A 22,789-nucleotide genomic window follows, 5' to 3' on the forward strand; every position below is an offset into this window, starting at 1 on the left:
TAGTCCCAGCTACTTGGGAGGCTGAGGCAAGAGAATCACTTCAGCCCAGGAGTTGGAGGTTGCTGTGAGCTCTGACTCTATGGTACTCTACCCAGGGCGACAGTTTGAGGGTCTGTCTCAAAAAAAAAACAAAAAAAACAATGACAACTGCAACCAAAAAATAGCTGGGCATTGTGGTGGGTGCCTATAGTTCCAGATACTTGGGAGGCTGAGGCAAAAGAATCACTTAAGCCCAAGAGTTTGAGGTTACTGTGAGCTGTGACACCATGGCTCTCTACTGAGGGCAGCATAATGAGACTCTGTCTCAAAAAAAAAAGGAGAAAGGATATTATTTTTAGTACATGATGCTAGGAAAATTGGATAGTCGTACACAGAAAAATGGCACTAGACCCTTATCTCTTGCCATACACAAAAATCACAATGGATTAAAGACTTAAACCTAAGACGTTAAAACAATACTACTACTAAGATAAACCATTGAGGAAATGCTTCAGGATATTGGTCCTGGCAAAGATTTTTTTAGAAATGCCCCAAAGCAAGTGCAACCAAAACAAAATTGGACAAATGTGATCACATCAAGCTACAAAGCTTCTGCAGAACAAAAGAAACAATCAACAAGGCTCACGTACGTGGCTCAAGCGGCCAAGGCACCAGCCACATACACCTGAGCTGGTGGGTTCGAATCCAGCCTGGGCCTGCCAAACAATGATGGCTGCAACAAAAAATAGCTGGGCCTTGTGGCGGGCACCTGTAATCTCAGCTACTTGGGAGGCAGACGCAGGAGCATTGCTTGAGCCCAGGAGTTAGAGGTTGCTGTGAGCTGTGACGCCACGGCACTCTACCAATAGCAACAGCTTGAGGCTCTGTCTCAAAAAAAAAGAAACAATCAAGAAAGTGAAGAGACAACCTATAGAATGGGAGAAAATATTTGCAAGCTACCCATCTGACTAGAGATTAATAACTAGAATATATAAAGAACTCTAACAGCTCAATAAGAAAAAAATCAAATTATTTATAAAATGTGCAAAAGATCTGAATAGACATTGCTCAGAAGACATACAGACACCCAATAGATGTATGAAAAGGTGTTCATCATCATGAATCGTCAGAGAAATGCAAATGAAAACTACAGTGAGATATCATCTCAACTCAGTTAAAATGGCTTCTATCAAAAAGACAGGAAATAATAAATGCTCTTGAGGATGTCGAGAAAGAGGAACCCTTGTTTATTGCAGCACATTTTATAATAGGCAAGATATGGAATCAACCAACCTCAGTGTGCATCAATGGTTGAATGGATAAAGAAATTGTGGTACATATAAATCATGGAGTATTATTCAGCCACGACGAAAGAATGAAATCCTGTCATTTGCAACAACAGGGATGGAACTGGAAAACATTATGTTAAGTGAAATAAGCCAAGCCAAAGACAAATCACACATGTTCTCACTCAAATATGGGAGCTAAATATTAAAACAATTGACTTTATGGAGACGGAGAGTAGAATGAGGGTTACCAGAGGTTGGGAAGGGTAGTGGGGGATAAAGTTTTTATACTTTTAAAGAGTATAAAATATAGTTAGATAGAGTGACTAATGCTTGCTAGCACAACAAAGTTACTATAGTCAACAATAAGTCAGGGTATGCTTTAGAATATGAGGAGGTACTTTAAAATAAGAGGAGATGGGTACTCCAATTGCCTGTATTTGATAATTATACATCACATGCCTATATCCAAACATCACATGTACCCCATAAACTTATACAACTGTTATGCCCATAATTAAAAATGGAAATAAATAAAATGAATTAATGTATATTTAAAAATTTTTTTTTAACTTGGCAGGTGATGTACCTGAGGGCAAAGGAAAGAAAAGTCAAAGACAGCAGATTCTGGCTCTCTGACCAGAAGGAAACTGGTGCATTTAAAGGATGTAGGAGAGGAGGAGCAGGTTTGGAAAGGACTTGAATGAGCCACTGGGGAATAGGAGATAATCTAATAACAAGACACTGGTTTTGTTTTTAGCAGGATGTTTAAGCAATTGTGAATCTGAGTTTGGAGAACAGGGAAGAACCCAAACTGGAAAATTAAATTCGGAGGTAGTAGTTGATGACATGAGAATTGATGACATGTTATCTACTGCTATGTAACAAATTACCCCCAAACTTAGCAGATGAAAACCAGCATTTGCTATCTCACCATGTCTCCGGGTCAGGAATCCTGGAGCAGCGTAGCTGGGTGATGATAGCTCAGGGTATCTCATGAGGTTCTAGTCAGGGTACCTACCAGGGCGGCAGGATCCACTGCCAAGGTCACTTACATTGCTGTTGGCAGGTGGCCCTGGTTCCTTACCAGGCAGGCCTCTCCAAAGGCTGATCGCCACATCGCTTCCCCGCAAGGGAATGATCCAGGAGAGAGAGTAAAGCCTGCAAGGCCCAAGGAGGAGAACACAGCCATTTGTAACCTAATCTCAGAAGTGACATGCCATCATTTCTGAATGCTCTTGGCCGTATAGACCAATGCTGGTACTGTGAGATTTGCAGAAGGGAGTAGATACCAGGGAGTGGGGTCTTTGAGGCTCATCTTGAAGGCTGGCCACTACCGAGGAGCCCTCCAAGCACTTGCACATTTTGTGAAAAAGGCAGGGAACTGTAGAAAGAGCACCGGGGCACCTGGCGATATGGATCAGGAGAAAAGAAGTCAGCTAAGACACAGGGTTGCAGTGGGTGGCAGAAGTGTCAGTGAAGCAAGATTCCACAGCGAGTACAGAATCAACATTAAATGCTGCAATGATAGAAAAGCATATAAATGGCAAGAACATTTTTCTGTAGTTTTAAAATCCAAAGTTATATTCACCTTGGGTTGTATTGTGTTTTGTTTATTTTTTTTAATTCAGTTTTCCTGGTGCTAATAGCAGAATCCATCTGAATTTCTGATGCACAGACTGTCTAGATTTTATAGTAAGGCAGCCTGGGAGATGGAGTACTTGGCAGGGAGCTAGCTGGACCAGAACGATATCCACAGGTAACCTGCCATGCGTGTAATTCCCAGGCAGACGCTCGGGAACCGCTGCCATAAAGACATCGCCTAGGTTTCTACAGCTGCTATTAATCTACTTTTACATAGGCTAAAAAGCCACAGAAAAGATCACTCTTTCTATCAGGTCATTTTTTGCCCCTTAAAGTTGGATATAACCTACCAGAACGATATTTTTAAAGGACAAACTGTTCTCACTTAAAGCAAAGTTGTTGACTTTGAGTGAGTGTGTGTGCTCGCCTCCTTGGCAATCTCTCAGCACTTAATTTTGCTGTTGGGAGATCACAGTTCCAGCTTCAAAAATAAATTATATTGTAATGCTTTCTTAATTAAAAACCCTTTGAGTCATGCTTACTGAAATCTGTTACATGGATTTAACTGATCTGCAGGGAAGAGATTTTCTGTTCTCTGAGGAATTACAGAATTCAGAAAGGAAATGAAGAGATGAAAATGTTCCAGTAATGAGATCCTTCTCTTTAATAATACATGTCACACTGAGGCATTATCTTCTGCTAAGTTTACTTAACTTCAGTCAAATAAGAAGAACTAACCCGTCTGTCCGAGAGCCCTGGGCCTGGGAAAGAGTTGTGTTCACATCCCAGCTCTTATATTCACCAACGTGCCTTTCTTTGAGACTTAGAAACTGAATTTCCTCAGCAGTAAATAGGGGAAAATATGAACCATCTGGTAGGCTAATGAATGGAAAGGCCAGACACTATAGGGAAAGCACCTTGTGCATAGTCAGGCCGCAATAAATGGTGGCTGTTTTAGCAAGAAAGGATTCTTACCCCTTCTATTGCCCCAGCAGGGCTTTGTAAAGTGAATTCATCCTGTGCTCCATCACGGCTTAGACGCGGAGGAGCAGGCGATGGAGATGGGCTCTGTCATCCCATCTTCGCACCAATATTCTAGGTCATTTCTGGAGGAACTAAGGCACAGTCAGTCCACCGGTGCCCCCAGTGACACAAAGAGTGGACAGACCACAGAGATGTCTAGATCCCATCCTCTCTCTGCTTAGTATACTGACTCTTGATAGAGCAGAAATAAGTAAAAAGTAAGATTGGAAGATATGAGTAAATATTTAAAATTTACTTAATAACCACTTAAAACAATTGCAGGCTGATTCCACTCAATCTGAAAACAATAAAGAGGAAATATTTTAACAACCTTTTGTCACTTTCCATGGAAAGTATTCTGTTTTTCTGAAAATTCTTCACAGATATTATTCTGAAAATTAACTATATACTAATTATATCCTAGGGAAAAATCAGTATAAACTTAATGTAGACGGAAGCTAATATTTTAAAATTTTTTATATCACTATGATTAGGTGGAAGAGAGGTGAGCAGTGGCATGAGGAGGAGCAGATACCATGGGGAGACTCTGTTTGAAGCCATCTATGAATTTAATTTCCTTAGTTTCTATAGTTTTCTCCTCCTAAAAGAGAGTTAATGGTACTTACCTCTCAGGTGGTTAGTAGTTTCAAGATTAAAGTTGGTAGGCTTGGCACCTGTAGCTCAGCAGCTAGGATGCTGGCCACATATACTGGGGGTGGCGGGTTCAAACCCAGCCAGGGCCTGCCAAACAACAATGACAACTACAACCGAAAAAATAGCTGGGTGTTGTGGTGGGTGCCTGTAGTCCCAGCTCCTTGTGAGGCTGAGGCAAGTAATTGCTGAAACCTAAGGGTTTGAGGTTGTTGTGAGCTGTGACTCCCAAGGCACTCTACCGAATGCGACATAATGACACTCTGTCCCCAAAATCAATCAATAAATAAAATGAGTTGTAAATTTAAAGAGACAGACCAACATTTTGTCTCTTTGTAAACTTTTCCCCAAACCAAATGTTTTTGCTTTTGTGTTTTTACACACCCATACCCAGTCCACAGCTCTGATCTAGGCATATTTTCCAATGCATTGCTGTTGTGGGGGCCCCGCTCAGCCCACCACTGAGGGCTGATCATTTAATCGCCAACAGATCAGGAACCAAAGATAGCAAGTGGATTGTGCTTGATCAGTCATTTATAAACTTTTAATGTGTGAGAAGCCATTGTAAACATCAAAATATTTTACAGATCCCCAATTGAATAACTACTGGACTTTTAATACTCATGGTTTAGGAAATATTCATTCATTCACTCCTGGGCAATAAAGGCCCCAGGCTCTAATGCCTGCCCCACCTGAATGACTGTATATCTTTCTTCCTCCCATTGCCCCCACACATGCAGTCTGTAAGTGCATTTAAGAAGAATGTTTTTCTTCTTTGATGCAAGCAATGAGAAGCATTTTTCATATAAAACTGTAAATGGGCTTGGCGCCTGTGGCTCAAGTGGCTAAGGCACCAGCCACATACACCTAAGGTGGTGGGTTCGAATCCAGCCCCGGCCCACCAAAACAACAATGATGACTGCAACCAAAAAATAGCCGGGTGCTGTGGCAGGCGCCTGTGGTCCCAGCTATTTGGGAGGCTGAGGCAGGAGACTCGCTTGAGCCCAAGAGTTAGAGGTTGCTGTGAGCTGTGATGCCACAGCATTCTACCCAGGGAGATATCTTGAGGCTCTAGCTCAAAAAATAAATAAATAAATAAATAAAACTGTAAATGGTAAATAGAGCCCCGGGGGAAAAAAAAACCCATAAAAGTCTATTTCATGGGCGGTACCTGTGGCTCAGTGAGTAGGGCACCAGCCCCATATATCAAGGGTGGCGGGTTCAAACTTGGCTGCAAACTGCAACAACAAAAAAAATAGCCGGGCATTGTGGGGGGGTGCCTGTGGTCCCAGCTACTTGGGAGGCTGAGGCAAGAGAATTACCTGAGCCCACTAGCTGGAGGTTGCTGTGAGCTGCGACACCACAGCACTCTACTGAGGGTGACCGAGTGAGACTGTCTCTAAAAAAAGTTTATTTCACCTTTGTTGCTATATATGGCCACCATGGTCACTATTTTTCTTGTTTCCCTATGTGTGAGAGAGAAGAGAATCCAAGTCATCAGGACACTGTCTCCATCTTTCCCTCTTCCCTTCCCACCCTGCAGCCTTTATTGATAACCTTTGAATTATCTTTCCTATGCTTAGGGCAGTGCCAGGAACAGAGGACCCAGACATAGTTATTGAACGAACACCCCACTCTTTTCCCTCCACAGTAAGAGCTGCTGAGTCTCTTACCAACCCACATCTCCTTCTAAGGACAATTTTCTTTGCCCATACACCTGTCTATTAACCTCCATCCCCCTCCCCCCACCATACACACATTTATTTATGTAGGTATGTATGTTTGTATTTATTTATTAGACAGAGTCTCACTCTGTCACCCTGGGTAGAGTGCTGTGGTGTCATTGTAATTCATTGCAACTTTAAACTAATGGGCTTCAGTGATCCTCCTGCCTCAGCCTCCTGAGTAGCTGGACCTACAGGTGCCCACCACCATGCCTGGCTAGTTTTTCTACTTTTAGTAGAGATGGGGTTGTGTTCTTGCTGAGGCTGGTCTCAAACTTCTAAGCATAAGTGATCCACCTGCCTCGGCCCCCCAAAGTGTGGGATTACAGGCATGAGCCACTGTGCCTGGTCTGTGTCTGCGTTTATTGCCGTGACTGACGTCACCCCTGATGGAAGGTATTCTTCAGGAAACAAGAGGCCCCATATGGTAAGTCCATTGAGGAGGAGCTAAGAAACAGAAATGAGATGGGCGCTTGTCCACGGGAAAGATGCCGGGAGAGCAAACAGTGATGAAAAATAAACTTTTGCCCTGTTTTTAACTTCAGGGAAAAAAATGATGAGAACCAAAGGTCACCGAGTAAGGAAAACAGCTCAGGAAAAGACGTTTCCAAATTGATAATGGAACATTTGTTTCTTAAGAAGGGACTTCCATGTGAACTTTCGGGAAAAACAAGAAAAACATAAAAAGCGCGATCGGATCAGATCCCCAAAGTGGATCACTATTTTAAATCCCAGATGGCATCACTGTGAGGAGGCAAGAGCAGGAAGGTCAGGCCAGCAAATGACATCAAAATCACAGCAAAACTCAAATTCCCCAAATGCGGGGAGCGAATGGGGACGGGGAGGCTTTAATAAGAGGGTGGCTGGGTGACTGAGGGTGTTCACAGCACCTTGTCTCAAACCGGAGACGACAACTTTAACGGACAGATAAAAGAGCAGAGAGTAAAATTAAAGACAAAACTCAAAGGCAACTACAACTTTTATTTGCCTCATCAGGGTCTGTCCCCAGGAACCCGAAGGCATTTGCCTGTAGTAAGTCCAGTTTTCTTAAGGAATCTCAAAAAACTCTTGAAAGATCATTTTAAGGTGACCAGACATCCTGCTTTTGGTGGGACAGTCCCGCTTTTGAACAATTTGTCCCGCATCCCCTGGCGTTTTAAAAAGTCCTGATTTTTGGAAAGAATGCACGACAATCTAGGGAAGGGCCAGACAACGGGAAGGGAATACAGGGTTTTCGCTACTGAAAAGGTTAATGTAACTCAATTTGGAAATGAAAAGGCTAGTGTAAACTCCCTACTCCCCTCCTAGACAAGGTCGCCCAGGTGGACCTGCGCCCTACTCCTTTGAGCCACAGGCACCACCCTATACATAATTTTTTAAAATGTATTATATTTGTAAATTGTACATATGTTGAAATTAAAAAATATATTACAATACTATTTTTGCGTTCTATGAAAATTTTTGTTGCTCCATATAGACCAAATTTTTAATCAAGAACACACCCCTCCTCCACCCCACCCTTGCCCCACTTCCGATCAATGGTGTCCTACTTTACCAATGTTAAAATCTGGACACCTTATTTTAAGTATAAAAGAAACATGTGATACATAATCAGTTTAGACACAGGTAACAATTTTGTAAAGCCAGACAGAGGGATACTTGTGTCCCAGCTCCAAGGCGGGTTAGAAATCATTAGAAATCACTGTCTTCTCCACCCTGGATTTTGGAGACTGATCTTCCCCGGCCCTCATGCACAGACCTGATGTGTGTGACCTGTAGCCGATTCTACAACCAAGTGTCTCAGCCACTGTCAGTCGGTCCCTTACCGATGCCACCTCCGTTATGAAGCCTGTCTCCCCTCTAGACTTCTGTAGCACTCACACAGAGTGGAAGCGCCTTGGGGCACGGTGGGGGCTGTGTCTTGCTATCTGTGTGTGCTGCACAGCCCCAGCACCTAGTTGGTGCTTCATGGCGAAGAATTTTAATGATGTACCAGACCAGCAACAACGCAGACAAACGCTCTCAGATTCCCAGAGATGGTGCCACGAGCTGTCCAGCCCAGGACTGCTGGTCCTCATCGCTCCCTTCCTTCCTCATTTTCCTGTTTTTAAGTCACATTTTATTCACCATGTTTTTGGCAAGTCTCCTCATCGTTAGTTAAACAAAGGTATACACAAAACAATTTCACTTGCGGCTGTGTTTCACGGAGGAGGGTCCGCCCCCAAAACAAACCCCTTGAAGCCCAGTCTACCCCCACCCCCACCCCCGCCTCCACCGAGGTTTCCTCCAGCTGAGACAGTCCTGCCGGGTACCAGGGAGGTGTCCCGAGCGGTGCCCCGGTGTGCTCTGTTTGCGTTCCTTGGGGTCCTTAGATTTCTTATTTCTGCATGACTCATTCTTCCATTCATGCATCTGTTGAAAATTTACTGGGTACTTGTATCTACAAGACGCTGGAGGAAAAAATGGCCAGCAAAGCAGTCAGCCTACTTTCATGGGAGGAGGTAGGGCTTCTCATGGAAGATCTACAGAAGAAAATCGGTACCCAGTGAGGTTAAGCCCAGTGCTAAAAGAAAGAAAATAAAGGCAACCTGGCATAACTGCGCGGGATGCCCCTTGTAAGTCCCGTCTCACTTGCGCCCCCTGCTGCCTGCATCGTGCCCCGGCGCCTGCTCCAACATCCAGAGCAAGCCTGCAGCTGGCCTGGCGCGCGCCCCAGCAGCATCTCCCTGGCACTTCTGAGCTGGAGACTCCCTGGCTCCAGGCTCCAGAGAGGAAATGGAGATGGAACTTAGTCTAACGGAGAATTTGAAGTGGACAGTATTTCCTCAGTGGGAAAGGGGTCTCCAGGGCCAGGAGAATTCCAAGAGGTGGGACTGCTGGGAGTGGAGACGCTGGCGCTGAGCTCAGGCTGAAAGGCAGGAAGGTGAAAAGGGCAGGCTGAAGTCTCCTGGATTCTCAGTGCTGTCCGCCGGGGCTGGGAGTTTCCTGTTGCTTCCTATGAGCTATTTTTTCTCTGCATTTAGGGGAATTAGTGTATTTCATGAAAGGATGCAGTTTCATAAAGTTAGTTGCTACAGACTCCAGGGTGTGCACGAGTGTTCCTTCACCTCTTTCCTTTGATGGGATTGTAGGAAGCGAGCTCATTTCCTAGAGCGTTGGTTCATGGAAGCAGTGACTGGAGTCTGTTATGTCTTCTGGGCAACTACTGCGCACTTCGGTGGACTTGCCTTATGGAAGAAGGTGAAAGACCTTGGAATCAGGAGACCATTGCTTGGTTGTGTGACCCTGGGAGAGGCCTTCCCCTTTCCTGGGCTGTGGTTTTCTCCTCTGTAAGGGACCTTGTATTTCTAGTGTCCTGTGAACACTGCCCTGGGATTGCATTTGAGAGAGATTTGCTGAGAGTGGGCAGGAGGCAGAGCTAAGTGGTGGGGTAGGGGATGGGATGGACAGCAGAACGGGGAGCCCAATCAGACCTGGCTGCCCACATCGGAACCTGGATAACTAAAGTCATCTATTACAGCTGACTTCTCAGTTCCCCAGTGACATAGGAATTGCTTCCTGCCTATTAGGTAAAATCAAGGGAAATGACCTTGACCCACAATGACTGAGGAAAGCTCAACAAACCAGACAACCACACTTTGTTCCCTAAGCATGTACAGTGGTCTTTACCAGGCACCATAAAAAGAATGACAGGTGGTAGCTTTTGCCTGGCATTTGAAAACTGGGCTGGAGCAGGAGAAAAGCGCCAGGGAGTGTTGAACTTTTCCCCATGACCTGCACCCACAGAGCCCAACATGACTGCTAATGCCAAGGGATTAGCTTAGGGGAGCAGGTGAGGGGATATGAAGAAAACCAGAGGGGTGGCATATGGGTGGAAAAGTCAATGTTTAGAGGGCAGCAGGAACTAACCAGAAAGGCCACAGGAATTTTAGCATGTGTGATCCTGGATTCTAGGAGTCAGGGCTTTGCTGTGGAAAGAAAATCGATTTAAGGGAAGTCAGGAGAACTGACTCCTAGCGCTATGTTCTCGCTTTACAGGCAGAGTGATCCTGGCAAGTCACAACTGGAGGCAGTAAGGTTCCTTACATTGCTCTCTACAGGAAACTCTTGTCCTCTATAAAGTTAGAAGTACAGGGATGATCTCAGCCCTCTTAACAGAGAGAAAACCTTGCTAAGAGTAAAGCCAAACAGATTCTACTCTAATTCTTGCTCACTATGTACTTTTTGAAAAGTCCTATCAGTGATGTTGGCTGTCTGATTCAGGAATTACGCTTGATTTTACCTAATAGGCAGGAAGCAATTCCTATCTCATCGGGGAACTGAGAAGTCAGCTGTAATAGGTAACTTTAGTCAGCTATAAGTAGGTGCCCATTGGCGAATGTCTTATATTTAGGCTTAACATTAGCACCAATCAAATAAGAAGAGACTCTTCAGAGCAAACCATATTTTTCCATTCTGGAGGTGAGTCTGCCAGGGCACATTTAAAATATTTACTTCACACACACAAAAAAAAATCAATAAACAAAATATTTACTTCATGAGTATAGAAGATGTTATCAATATGGCAACACATAATTGCTCATTATTTTATTTATTTTTGAGACAGAGTCTCACTTTGTCACCCTTGGTAGAGTGCTGTGGCATCACAGCTCACAGCAACCTCCAACTCCTGGGCTCAAGCGATTCTCTTGCCTCAGCCTCCCAAGTAGCTGGGACTACAGGTACCCTAGAGAGGAGGTTTTGCTCTGGCCCAGGCTGGTCTAAAACCTGTGAGCTCAGGCAAGCCACCTGCCTCTGCCTCCCAAGTGCTGGGATTATAGTAGTGAGGCCCCGTGCCTGGCTAACTGCTCATTATTTTAGTGATGCGGACGCCACCTGCATTTTGATTTGCATGAACTCCTGCAGTTCTTGGTATTTTTGCTGTTTGTTTTCTTCTCTCTGGGTTTATTAATGTAAAGCAGGGAATATTTAACCTTTGGCCCAGAAAGCCTATGAATTTGGGTGGGAAAAAGCAACATTTTTATTTTCACCACCTTCCAAGTGAATTTTACACTTTATCCCATCATAGCTGTAGCCACAAACTCAAAGTTGCACTAATAATACCTGTGCTTTTGTCCCTACCAATAGAAATCAGACATTTTCTATTATAGTTGTTGCAGATGTCATGAAATATTTACACTCAAAACTACTATAAAAGTAGGCTGCTTGTTACGTCTTGTTTTTTTTGTTTTGTTTTTTTTTTGAGGCAGAGTCTTATTATGTCACCCCTGATAGAGTGCCTTGGGGTCACAGCTCACAGCAACCTCTAACTCCTGGGCTTAAGTGATTCTCTTGCCTCACCTCCCAAGTAGCCTGGGCCCCCGCCACAACACCGGGCTATTTTTCTTGTTGTTGCAGTTGTCATTGTTGTTCAGCAGGCCCAGGCCAGGCTTGAACCCATCAGCCTCCGTGTATGTGGCCAGTGCTCTACTCACTGAGCTGAGATCTTGTTTTTAATGTGTTAATAAAATGGCATGTTTTTATTTCTATTTTAATATTTTAATAGTTTTGGTATCATGTGCTCCCTCTGTAATTTTACATATATTATATACACTGAAAACATCTTTCTGAAAAGGGATCCATAGATTTCACCACTGAGGTTCATGGTATGTGCCCACACACAGAGAAAGACCTGGTCTAGATGCTAATAACATTGACATTGGTGCCTAAGATGGAAGGTTGAAATTAGAGACTTCTCCCAATGACATACCCCTGCGTGTTTAAAGCCAGGGGCGAGGGAAGAATTCTGCTTTCAACTGCTTCTAGGACTGCTACCCTCTGAAGCTTATGGAGGTAGTTGGCTGTTACTTGTCCCTGCTTTAAGGACAGAACTGTGTCATAGGTGTGTCTACAACCCCAGCTTCTAGCATAGTGCCTGGCACACAGCAGGTTGTCATGACATTTGCAGAGGGAATGGAAACATAAGTTAGAAATACATCCTTGTTGAGATCAGCCCACAAATAGTCTTGTTGGATGAGGTGGGTGTATGCGTGTGCCAGACTGGTGGGAGATGATTATTGGGGTGCTGGGTGCTTACATTGGGACGTTCTTTTTAAAAGAATTCCAAACAGATTTTTGGGAGGTTATTTTCTAAGAATCTTTCTGGCAGTGTGAAGGCAACCCCCACTGTGCACAGCCCCACCCAGCCTCACGTGGCCACCTCTTTCTCCCTCCATGGAGGGCTGGCTCCCCTGTACATATAAACCTCTCTGGAGCTCTGGCAGGAGCCAGCAGGGCCACCCATCCAGTGCAGCACAGCTTCCCAGAGGAAGCCTCACCCAGCCTCTGTACTGAGGTTCTTCTGTGCACGCTGCTGCTGCTCCGGGCCCGAGATGCCAGCTGTCCAGCTGCTGCTTCTGGCTTGCCTGGTATGGAACGTGGGGGCCAGGACAGCACAGCTCCGGAAGGCCAATGACCGGAGTGGCCGATGCCAGTATACCTTCACTGTGGCCAGCCCCAATGAATCCAGCTGCCCCGAGCAGGGACAGGCCATGTCAGTCATCCATGACCTACAGAGGGACAGCAGTGCCCAGCGTGCAGACCTGGAGTCCACCAAAGCTCGACTCAGCTCCCTAGAGAGCCTCCTCCACCGGCTGACCTTGGGCCAGGCTGCTGGGCCCCAGGAGACCCAGGAGGGGCTGCAGAAGGAGATAAGCATCCTGAGAAGGGAGCGGGACCGCCTGGAAACCCAAACCCGGGAGCTGGAGACCGCCTACAGCAACCTCCTCCGAGACAAGTCTGTCCTGGAGGAGGAGAAGCAGCAACTGAGGCAAGAGAATGAGGATCTGGCCAGGAGACTGGAGAGCAGCAGCCAAGAGGTAGCAAGGCTGAGGAGGGGCCTGTGTCCCCAGACCCGAGACACTGCTCAGGATGTGCCACCGGGCTCCAGGGAAGGTAAGAGTGAAAGGAGATGGGCTGTGAGTTCAGCAGGAAACACGGGTCGTGGGGTCCTGGGCCTGCCTGACTGCCCTCTCCCTCCTCCAGAGCCTGCACATTCTAACACAGGAAGAGATGAAGGATCATAAAGCAATCGCTTTCAAGATTCCTAGAAATTTAGCTCCTGATAGCTTGGTGTAGGCTTGTGATTCTGAGTTCTTATGCCTATCCGTGGCAGAATCTTCACAATCTACAAGAAAAGGAGAAGTGTATGTGTGTGGCCAGTGGACAGTTGGTGGCTGTCCTTCCAGAAAAACTGTCCTTTTTTGAGTCTTTGCTCAGAAACTATTTGTTGTACCTTTCGGTGTTCAAATAGCCTCTACTTTGTGAAATGATAATAGATTTATGTTAAGAAGTTACTAAGTCTTTAATGTCCTTCCTTAGCACAGTAGAGAGGGGACAACTCTGTCAGTTCCCCCAACTTGTTGTTTTGGAAGTCTTCCTACTTTTAAAAAATTTTTTAAATTTTTTATTGTTTGGGATTCATTGAGGGTACAAAGAATTAGGTTGAGCTGGTTGCATTTGTGCGATAAAGTCTCTCTTATAATTGTGTCCCACCCCCAAGAGGTGTGCCATACAACCTGACCCCTGCTTCACCCCTCCTTTCTCTCTGCTCTCTGAGTTTTCCTACTTTTTGATCAATCTGAGAATCTCTGCTTTGATGTCACCAGACAACTTGCTTGGGTGAAAATGTGCTCCCAAATACTGTTAAGTTTTCTAGCAAGCAAACTCAGCTGTGGGACAATTAGCCCAAACTCATCAACGATATCATTGTCAAGAAAGAAAAAAGAGACGGAGAAAGGACTTGTTCTAGACTAAAAGAGACATGTTAGCTAAATGGGGTGCGTGATCCTTGACTGACTCTGTCACTCAAGGGGAACAAAGATGAGGGATAGGCTTGGGACAACTGAGGACAATTGAATATAGACGGCTCGCGAGATGGCGTTACTGCAGTAATGTTCAATGGTATTGTGGTTATGAAGGAAAAGGTCCTTATTCTGAGAGGATGGTCAACGATTTAGGGGTGCTTCAGAATGCTCTGGTAAGGATGATTCTTTCACTTCCCTTCACAGACTCAGGTTCAAGCCTCAGGCTATATTACTGACCAGCTAGCCATTAGCATCTCAGGACCTCACTTTCCTTAGCTGTAAAATTCTGATGCCTGCAATGTGCTTTCAGATGGTTGAGCAAAGACTGTAAAAGTATAGGAGAGAAAGAAAAGTATTAATAAAACAAATGTGGCAAAGTATTAACAACTGGTGAATGATCTAAACGAACAGCAAATGTGGAATTTCCTGTACTATCCTTTCAATTTTTTAATAGGTTTGAAAATCTTTAAAATTATGAGGGCGGTGCTTGTAGCTCAAGCGGCTAAGGCACCAGCTATATACACCAGAGCTGGCGGGTTCAGATCCCGCCCAGGCCTGCCAAACAATAACAGCTACAACCAAAAAATAGCCAGGCATTGTAGCTGACAGCTGTAGTCTTAACTACTCAGGAGGTTGAGGCAAGAGAATTGCTTAAACCCAAGAGTTTGAGATTGCTGTGAGCTGTGACGCCATAGCACTTTACCCGGTGTGATAGCTTGAGGCTCTGTCTCAAAGAAAAAGAAACATTATGAGAACATATTCTCTTTTAAAAGACTTTCTACATGACAGGCAAGATGTGCACAGGTATGAGGCCAGACAATCTAAGAGCCTGGTATGACCTTGGGCAAGTTATTGAACCCTCTGTTCCTTAATTTCTTATCCATAATATGACAAAGAAAATGCTGGATGTGAATAATAATGTTTGTGGAGTTCACGTGAAGCAACTATTGAATGTAAAGGATATTTATTTATTTATTTGAGACAGAGTCTCACTATGTCACCCTCGGTAGAGTGCCATGATGTCATAGCTCACAGCAACCTCAAATTCTTGGGCTCAAGTCATTTGCTTGCCTCAGCCTCACTTGTAGCTGAGAATATAGGAACCTGCCCAGCTATTCTATTTTTTTTTTTTTTAGTTTGTTTATTGTTTAGCAGGCTGAGGCTGGGTTCGAACCCACCAGCCCTGGTACATGTGGGCAGCCTCCTTACTGCTGAGCTACAGTCACTGAGACAGTGAAGGATTTTTAAATCCTAGATTGTTAGAATTGGAAGAGATCCAATTTGGAATTTTACAACTAAGGAAAGTGAGGTCCTAAATTGCTAAGGGGCCAAGGGGTGGTCAGTGACACAGCCTGAGGCTTGAACCTGAGTCTGTGAAGACAAGTGAAAGAATCATTCTTACCAGAAGCGTTATGAAGCATTACTTAGCCCAGCCTGTGAACTTTACATTCACAACAAAGTGTGTATGGGATGTGTGAATATGAAAACAGAGGCAACTATTTTGCCTTTTTATTTTCTTGTCATCATTTAGCAAGTCTTTGGGAACTTATTAGGTATGTTCTCTAATTTTATATTTCTCTTTGTCCTTTCCAACTGCTCCACTTTTGAAATAAGGGCAACATCTCATTGTACTGAACTTCAGACTTGGAAATTGTTTTCTACTAGGGGATGATTTTCCTGAGCAGGACATTACATTAACAAAGAATGTAGAATTGGAAAGGGACTTAACAAGCATCGGGGGCCACTGGCTCATTTTCGCAGATGTGGAAACGGAGGCCCAGAGAAGTTACTCAGTCTGTCCATGGCCACCTAGTTTGTTAGTGGCAGAGCCAGGACCAGAATTCTGGCCTCTCCCCCCGAGATTCAAGAACCTTCAGGACCCCCACCTGACCTTTAGTTTGTAGACCCTCCAGGTAAAAGACAGAAAGATACAGAAACGCTTGGAACGTTGTTTCTCATTCTCTGCCAAAAAGAGAGACAGAGACAGAAATGCTTAGAACCAAAGGTGTGCTTTAAGGTCCTAGATCTGGGGCTAAGGGATATTCTAGGAAACTGGAATATACAGGTAGGTGTGCTTTTGTGCAGGAGTGGCAAGAATTGGGGTGTAGAGCTTGGATAGGGAGGTTTAGGGAGGCTGAGTGGGCAAAGGGAAGCCCTGAGAAGGCAGCTTTTCCTTACCCCACCTACAGTTCAAGTTTACCAAACAATAAATTAGAGCTGGTTATTACTGTCACAAGAGAAGCTCCACTTTCTCCTTTCCTGAGCCCTTGCTCTGGATTGGTCTTTTCCATAGACAGAGCCCGGATGAGGGCTTGTGTGCACGTAGTTTACATGGGCCACGATCCCAGGGAAGAGAAGTCGGGCACAGGGGAGAGGGAGATGGAAGGAAGGAAAGCCAACAAGGCTTATAGGGGATGCTTCTCATATTGTTACCCTAGTGGGCACTGGAGGCTCGATCCACCCAGCCCTTCAGAGAGGCTATGAGGACTACAACAGAAAAGGGAGCTTTTATCCATGAATGTGACACGCTATCAGCCAAGGGCTGTCCTATGGGGTATATTGTACTTCTGTGATATGTAGGTGTGAGTCCCAGGCTGGTTCTTGCAGACTTTCTAAGCAGAAGGTCCAGAGAAGCTAGGGCAGGATGATTGAGGTGAGGTCGAAGCAGGTGGGAGCTACAACAGGAAGGTTGCCATAGCAACAGTTGGGTAAAGGTGGGCAGGACTGGGGAGGAGCACGAGGGGTACAGAGGTGTTCAGAGGAAGTGCTGCAGACTCCCTGTCCTCATACAGCAAGATGGGGTTGACAGCCCCTCATAGGGGCAGTGTACAGATGAGCAGTAATGGAGAAAACCCTGGCACAGTGCCCCAGAGTGCCCACCCACAAAACAGATTATAATACAAAGGGCTTCTTTTGCTTGAATCCCAACATTTGTTTAAAATGTCATTCAATGATCAAAATGTCAACCTGTACACAACATTTCCATAATATACCTTGATTCTTGAGATGGTACGGGTTAGAATAGCACCCAGATGATAGTCTATTAGCTAATCTTCACTTTCCTAAAGTGTTGGTGACAGCCTGTAGATACGGTGACACCCTTTTCTTCATTCTCTTCATTTATGTAATATGGACTGAACTTTTCAGACAATAATAGAAAATACCTAAAAAATTATGATGTCACTAGCCTAAATGTATTTGTAGTGTGTGCGTGTGCACGCAAATGAGTTAATACATTTAGTTTCTAGGTTGGGCTCTTTAGGATGTGAGCCTATAGAGCAGAGGGCAGTGCATGTAGAAAATTTCCAGAATTTTGTAATAGACATGAGCTTTTAAACCATAGAACTGAATTTTAATAGAAAAAGGTTTTACAAATAGAAGCCCTAAACATGTTATCTGACACGGCATAGTCCTGACATTTCTCATGGTCTGGCTCATACCTGTAATCCGAGTACTCTGGGAGGCCGAGGAGGGCAGATTGCCTGAGCTAGAGTGAGAGTCCATCTCTAAAACAAATATCCAGGCATTGTGGTAGGTGCCTATAGTTCCAGCTACTTGGGAAGCTAAGGCGAAAGAATTGCTTGAGCCAAAGAGTCTGGGGTTGTTGTAAGATACGACACCATAGCACTGTACCAGGGGCGACAAAGTGAGACCCTTGTCTAAAAAAAAAAAAAAAATTTTCATGTTCTTTTCTTTCTTCTACATTCAGAATGAAATGTTAGTGATTTTGACCTTTTCTAGATAAATTTTAGGTTTGACACATCTATAAGGATTTTTTCATTTATAGTTTTGTATGTAAGCCTCAAAACAACCTGATACATTTGCACAGCTCAGGATACCGGGGCTCAGAGAGGTTGAGTCATTTGTCCAAAGCCACGCAGCTGGTCGATGGCAGTGCTGAACTAGGAAGCTATGATTTCTGGCTCAGCCCTGGTGCCTTCACACGACTGCTATCCTGCCTTTCGGCCTCAAGCCAGACGGCTCTACTCCAGGAGTCTGACTGTTGCCAGATGCTCCTGGCTAACATAACCAAAAAACTTAACCATCCCACTTGCCAGCTGGGAATTGGCCTTGCGGTTGGTCATTCAGGGAGCCATTACCTAACACTGTTTTATTGTGGTTCTTGTTTACCCCAAGGAAAGCACATGAGGTGTGGCTCCTGCAAAAAGTGAGGGAAGAGAAGGGGAGAAAAAGTGAGCAGGAGCTGAAGGCTCCTTGCTCAGAGCCCTGAGGGCCAGACTGGAACCAGGCAAGGAACCAGCACCAGCCAGACACCTGTGCCACGTCTTCCTTGGAGGTGGCGGAGGAAAAGCTGATGGGAAGACGAGGTTCCTGGGTGTGAGGCCCAGGAACTGTGTTTACTGGGCAACTTATGGGGACCCTTGCTCAGCACCAGGAGAAGGTCCCCCCCAGAGTACTGATCAGCATCTTCAGGGCCCTTGAAAAGCCTCCTAACAGCAGTCCAGGTACAACCAGCAGACAGAAACCACATAGAAAATTAAGCCAGGGAAGTTTACTATAAAGAATCATGGTGGCGCATGCCTATAATCCTAGCACTCTGGGAGGCCAAGGCAGGAGGATCGCTTGAAGTCAGGAGTTTGAGACCAGCCTGGATAAGAGCAAGACTCTGTCTCTGCCAGAAATACAGAAAACTTAGGTGTGGTGGTACCTATAGTCCCAGCTACTTGGAAGACTAAGGCAGGAGGGTCGGTTGAGCCTAGGAGTTTGAGGATGCGGTGATGCCACTCTAGCCTAGGAGTGAGACTCTACCTCAAAAAAGAAAACTACTAACTATGATGAAAGAGCAACTATAAGTAAACTCCATATGGAACCTTAGGGCTGAGAGAGGGTGCTAGAGGAAGGACAGAACTGGAAAGGGCTCAGAGCTCACAGGGAAAGGTAGGACTTGACCTTCAGATAGCAGATGAGGCAGCTGATTTGCCCAGGCCTGAGCTCATGCACTGCTGCAATAGGCCACCTCTGCATGCAGCTGGGGAGGGCACCCAGCCACCTGGAGTGTGGACACAGTGAGCCTCACATGCCGGCGCAGGCAAGAGGCTTCAGAGCACTGGGGTCCCTGTGTGAGGACTCTGGGTTCTTTGTAGAGAGAGTTGTGGGAAATTATAGCCATGCAGAGGCTGTGAGGTCACAGAGGACACTCATCCTGGGTCTGTGGCTGGGGCAGGATTCCATAGACTAGGGCAGAAAAACTGCAGGAAAGAACATGTCCCTCCCACAGGGTCCCTCCAGTGCCCTCTGCTGAGATGGCTCAGTGTGCTCACTCTAAAGGAGAGATGCCTTCTTTTGCACATGGTGTAGGTAAAAGGGTTCATTTGCCTTTGAGAGGTAATACATTTATAACTGACATACCTCCCCCACCACAGGGTAGAAAAGTTCATCACTGCCATGGCCTTGGAAGACATGGGTTCACGTCCCAGCCCCACCACTTATTAGCTGTGCGAACTTGGGCAAATAACGTAACCTCTCTGAATCTCAATTTCCTCATTTGCAAAAGGGGGGAATAATGTTCACTTTCAGGACAGTTACGTGGACAAGAAGGAATGAATAGCGCACACCTAGCACCGTACACCTGGCTCATAATAAGCACTTAAGACGTGGCAGTAATTAAATGTCATTAGGTACAGGATGCAGTCCTAAAGCCTTATTCTATTTCTCTGAAACTTTGAAGGCACCAGATCACATAAAAAATTTACATAAAAATTCTTTGAACTGTGGAAAGAGCTATAAATGCCTGTGAATCATCTCTTTTCACAAAAATGCCGTTTTTCGGTATTTCCGTGCCAGAACATACTTCAGCTATTTGCAAGGAAGTCACCTGTGAAATGAATTTTTTATGTGCGGGTTTATTTCCAATTTCTTTATACCCTCTGTGACTAAAGAGAGCATTTGTTTTCTTAATTTTCTTCTCGCTGACTTGCAGGTGTGTACCCCTTCCGCTCCCCACGTATATCTTTTTCTCAGTACAGCGTTACATTCAATAACCATCCTAGCTATGGTCACAGAATGAAATACTTCATACCAGATGCCCAGAGGGAGGGGCAGGATGCAGGGGAGGTGGCTCACAGTGACCCTCACAGGGACACTCAGGGTTCCATAGCGGAAGGGCAAGGAGCTGGGTTAGGGGAGGCTCTCTGGACTTTTTGTACAGATGCCACTATGGTATTTCTCTCCCCTTATATTGCCTGAAATCAGCTCCTATATCCTGAGAGTTAACTGAGATGACTGAAGAAAAGAAGCTTGAATTGTCCTGAGGAATAGTCTGCAATGGTCCAAGAAAAAAGTACAAAGGAAAGAAAAGCAGCTAAACTTTAGGAATTTGCTTAATGAGCTGATTTCAAGAAGTTACCCCAGCAAGGATTGGCCACATTGGAGGAGCCGCTGCCTAGTGCAGGAGGCCGGTGGGGGAACAAGGCAGGGGTGGGTTGCTCCTGACAGCCAGGAATCCGGGGACCCTTCACTGAGTTTTAAGCCTAAGAGCAAAAGCGTGGCAATGGGAAAGGCAAAGACAGAGGGTGGTTGCAAATGCCTGTGTCTCCTTATACAGGAAGAGGGTTTCTCTTACAGAAGAAAGAGAAACCTGCTTCTCCACTCCCTGCAGAACAGGGAACCTTGGACACCCCATCCCTCTTCCACACTATCCACGGGGCAGCACCAATTCTCTGTCACAGGTGTGTGGTCACTGTACTGGGAGAAACGGAAGCAGCTGGTGCGGGTGCCCGGGTGGCTTAGGAACCTCTATCCGACCTAGCAGATCAGTCTCTATCCTGAGTACCCTGGTCAGAGAACCAAACAAACCTTCCAGGACTCTCCAGGAGCCACTGGGATTATCTAAGAGACTCTGGTTCCCAGAGCAGCCTGGAATGGACCCGTGTCATTCCTCAGCTAAGAGGACTTTGCTGAATTACGAATTCCTCAAAGGCATGGACCAAGCATGTGTTTCTTACTCACCCTCAGTCTGCAGTACCTAGCACAGGCCTTGCACTCAGCAGGGCCTCCAGTGACACTGACCAAATGGCTGGGTGAATCCCACAGGATGCATATAAAGAATGTCCTCGGTTGGCTCTGCCTTATGGCTTATGGGTCTTAGCAGCTTGCATGGCCCACTCTGGACTAAGGGATATCCCAGGGGAAGGCAGTCCCACTTTTACGGGGCTAGTTGAACAGCAACAGCCACTCAAAGGCAGAGCTCGGGAGGATGACAGCTGGGCAGCTATAGCTCGTCATAATGCTGTAATTCTTCAAAGTTAAACCCAGAAACGATAAGAAGGCACCCTGACTACAGAGGGGTACATGGCTTAAGATTGATGGGATGTGGTACACAGAAGGGTTAAGAGTTTCACTGTAGGCTTGGTGCCTGTAGCACAGTGGATAGGGCGCCAGCCACATACACCAAGGCTGGCAGGTTCGAACCCAGCCTGGGCCAGCTAAACAACAATGACAAATGCAAAATAAAATAGCTGGTAGCTGGTAGCCGGTAGCCCAAGAGTTTGAGGTTGCTGTGAGCTATGACACCACAGCACTCTACCGAGGGTGACATAGTAAAACTTTGTCTCAAAATAAATATATAAATAAATAAATAGTTTCACTGTAATCCTCTGTACCTGAAATCTAAATTTAAGAGTTGGCTGGGCATGGTGGCTCACGCCCATAATTCTAGCATTCTGGGAGGCAAAGGAGTGTGGATTGCCTGAACTCAGGAGTTCAAGACCAGCCTGATCAAGAGTGAGATCTCAACTCTAAAAGTAGAAAAACAGCCAGGCCTTGTGCCAGGTGCCTGTAGTCCCAGCTACTTGGGAGACTGAAACAAGAAGAGCTCTTGAGCCCAAGAATTTGAGGTTGCTGCGAGCTATGATGAAACTACAGTACTCTTCCAAGATGACCAAGTGAGGCTCTGTCTCATAAATAGAGAGAGTTGAGCAAACAAATGGTAAAGGGCGGAAAACATCCTTCTGCCCTTCTCAGCTGGGTGGGAGCCCAGCCTCAGGTGAGGCACTGGCTTTCCTCCCATTGTCCTGGATACCCGAAAAGTTTGATCTGGGAGCAAGTCACTCAAGGGAAGGTTCAGCAGGAGAAAGGCCAGGTATGCCAAGCATGTCTTTTTATTCTGATGCTTTACCATCTGGGCTTTGGTGACACTGGAGGGCCTGTTCCTCCCAGGGCCAGCCAATTCCTGCAGATAGCACAGGACTCGCCCGAAAGCGTCCCTTTCCTCTGCAGTCCAACCAGTCTGGGGCCCACAGCCCCACCTCCTCTCTCCAGCTCTCAAACCCAAGGTCAGTATCCTCTTGGCCTAATCATGTCAAGTACCAGAGATGACCTCTCTGTCTGGAACTTGCTAAGTTCTTCAAACTCACTAAACCCCAAGCCTGCTTCCGTGCCTCCCTGATACCATCCTGAGGGAAGAATAAAGCCACAACTTCTCGTGCCCCTCACCCCTCGTACTTCCCATATGGGCCCTGGGGCTTGGTGCATTCACCTCTTTTTGTGATCTATAAGCACAAGCATATCTCTCTCTATATATCTGTATCTATCTATCTATATTTTTTTAGAGACAGAGTCTCACTTTATTGCCCTTGGTAGGGTGCTATGGTGTCACACAGCTCACAGCCACCTCCAGCTCCTGGGCTTAAGGGATTCTCTTGCCTCAGCCTCCCGAGTACCTGGGACTACAGGTGCC

General features: G+C 45.6%; 1 protein-coding gene across 1 annotated transcript in view; it reads left to right on the plus strand.

Moving 5' to 3' along the window:
• The first annotated feature begins 12,521 nt into the window (after positions 1–12,521).
• The window catches only part of MYOC (myocilin), a 14,605-nt gene continuing 4,337 nt past the window's right edge, over positions 12,522–22,789 (plus strand). The window contains exon 1 of the mRNA XM_003785705.2: positions 12,522–13,180. Within this exon, the coding sequence (XP_003785753.1) occupies positions 12,619–13,180 (562 nt within the window). The 5' untranslated portion in view covers positions 12,522–12,618. The remainder of the gene's footprint in view (positions 13,181–22,789) is intronic.

The sequence above is a fragment of the Otolemur garnettii genome, unplaced genomic scaffold (assembly GCF_000181295.1).
Source record: "Otolemur garnettii isolate 467f Iridium unplaced genomic scaffold, OtoGar3 scaffold00016, whole genome shotgun sequence".
Lineage (NCBI taxonomy): Eukaryota > Metazoa > Chordata > Mammalia > Primates > Galagidae > Otolemur > Otolemur garnettii.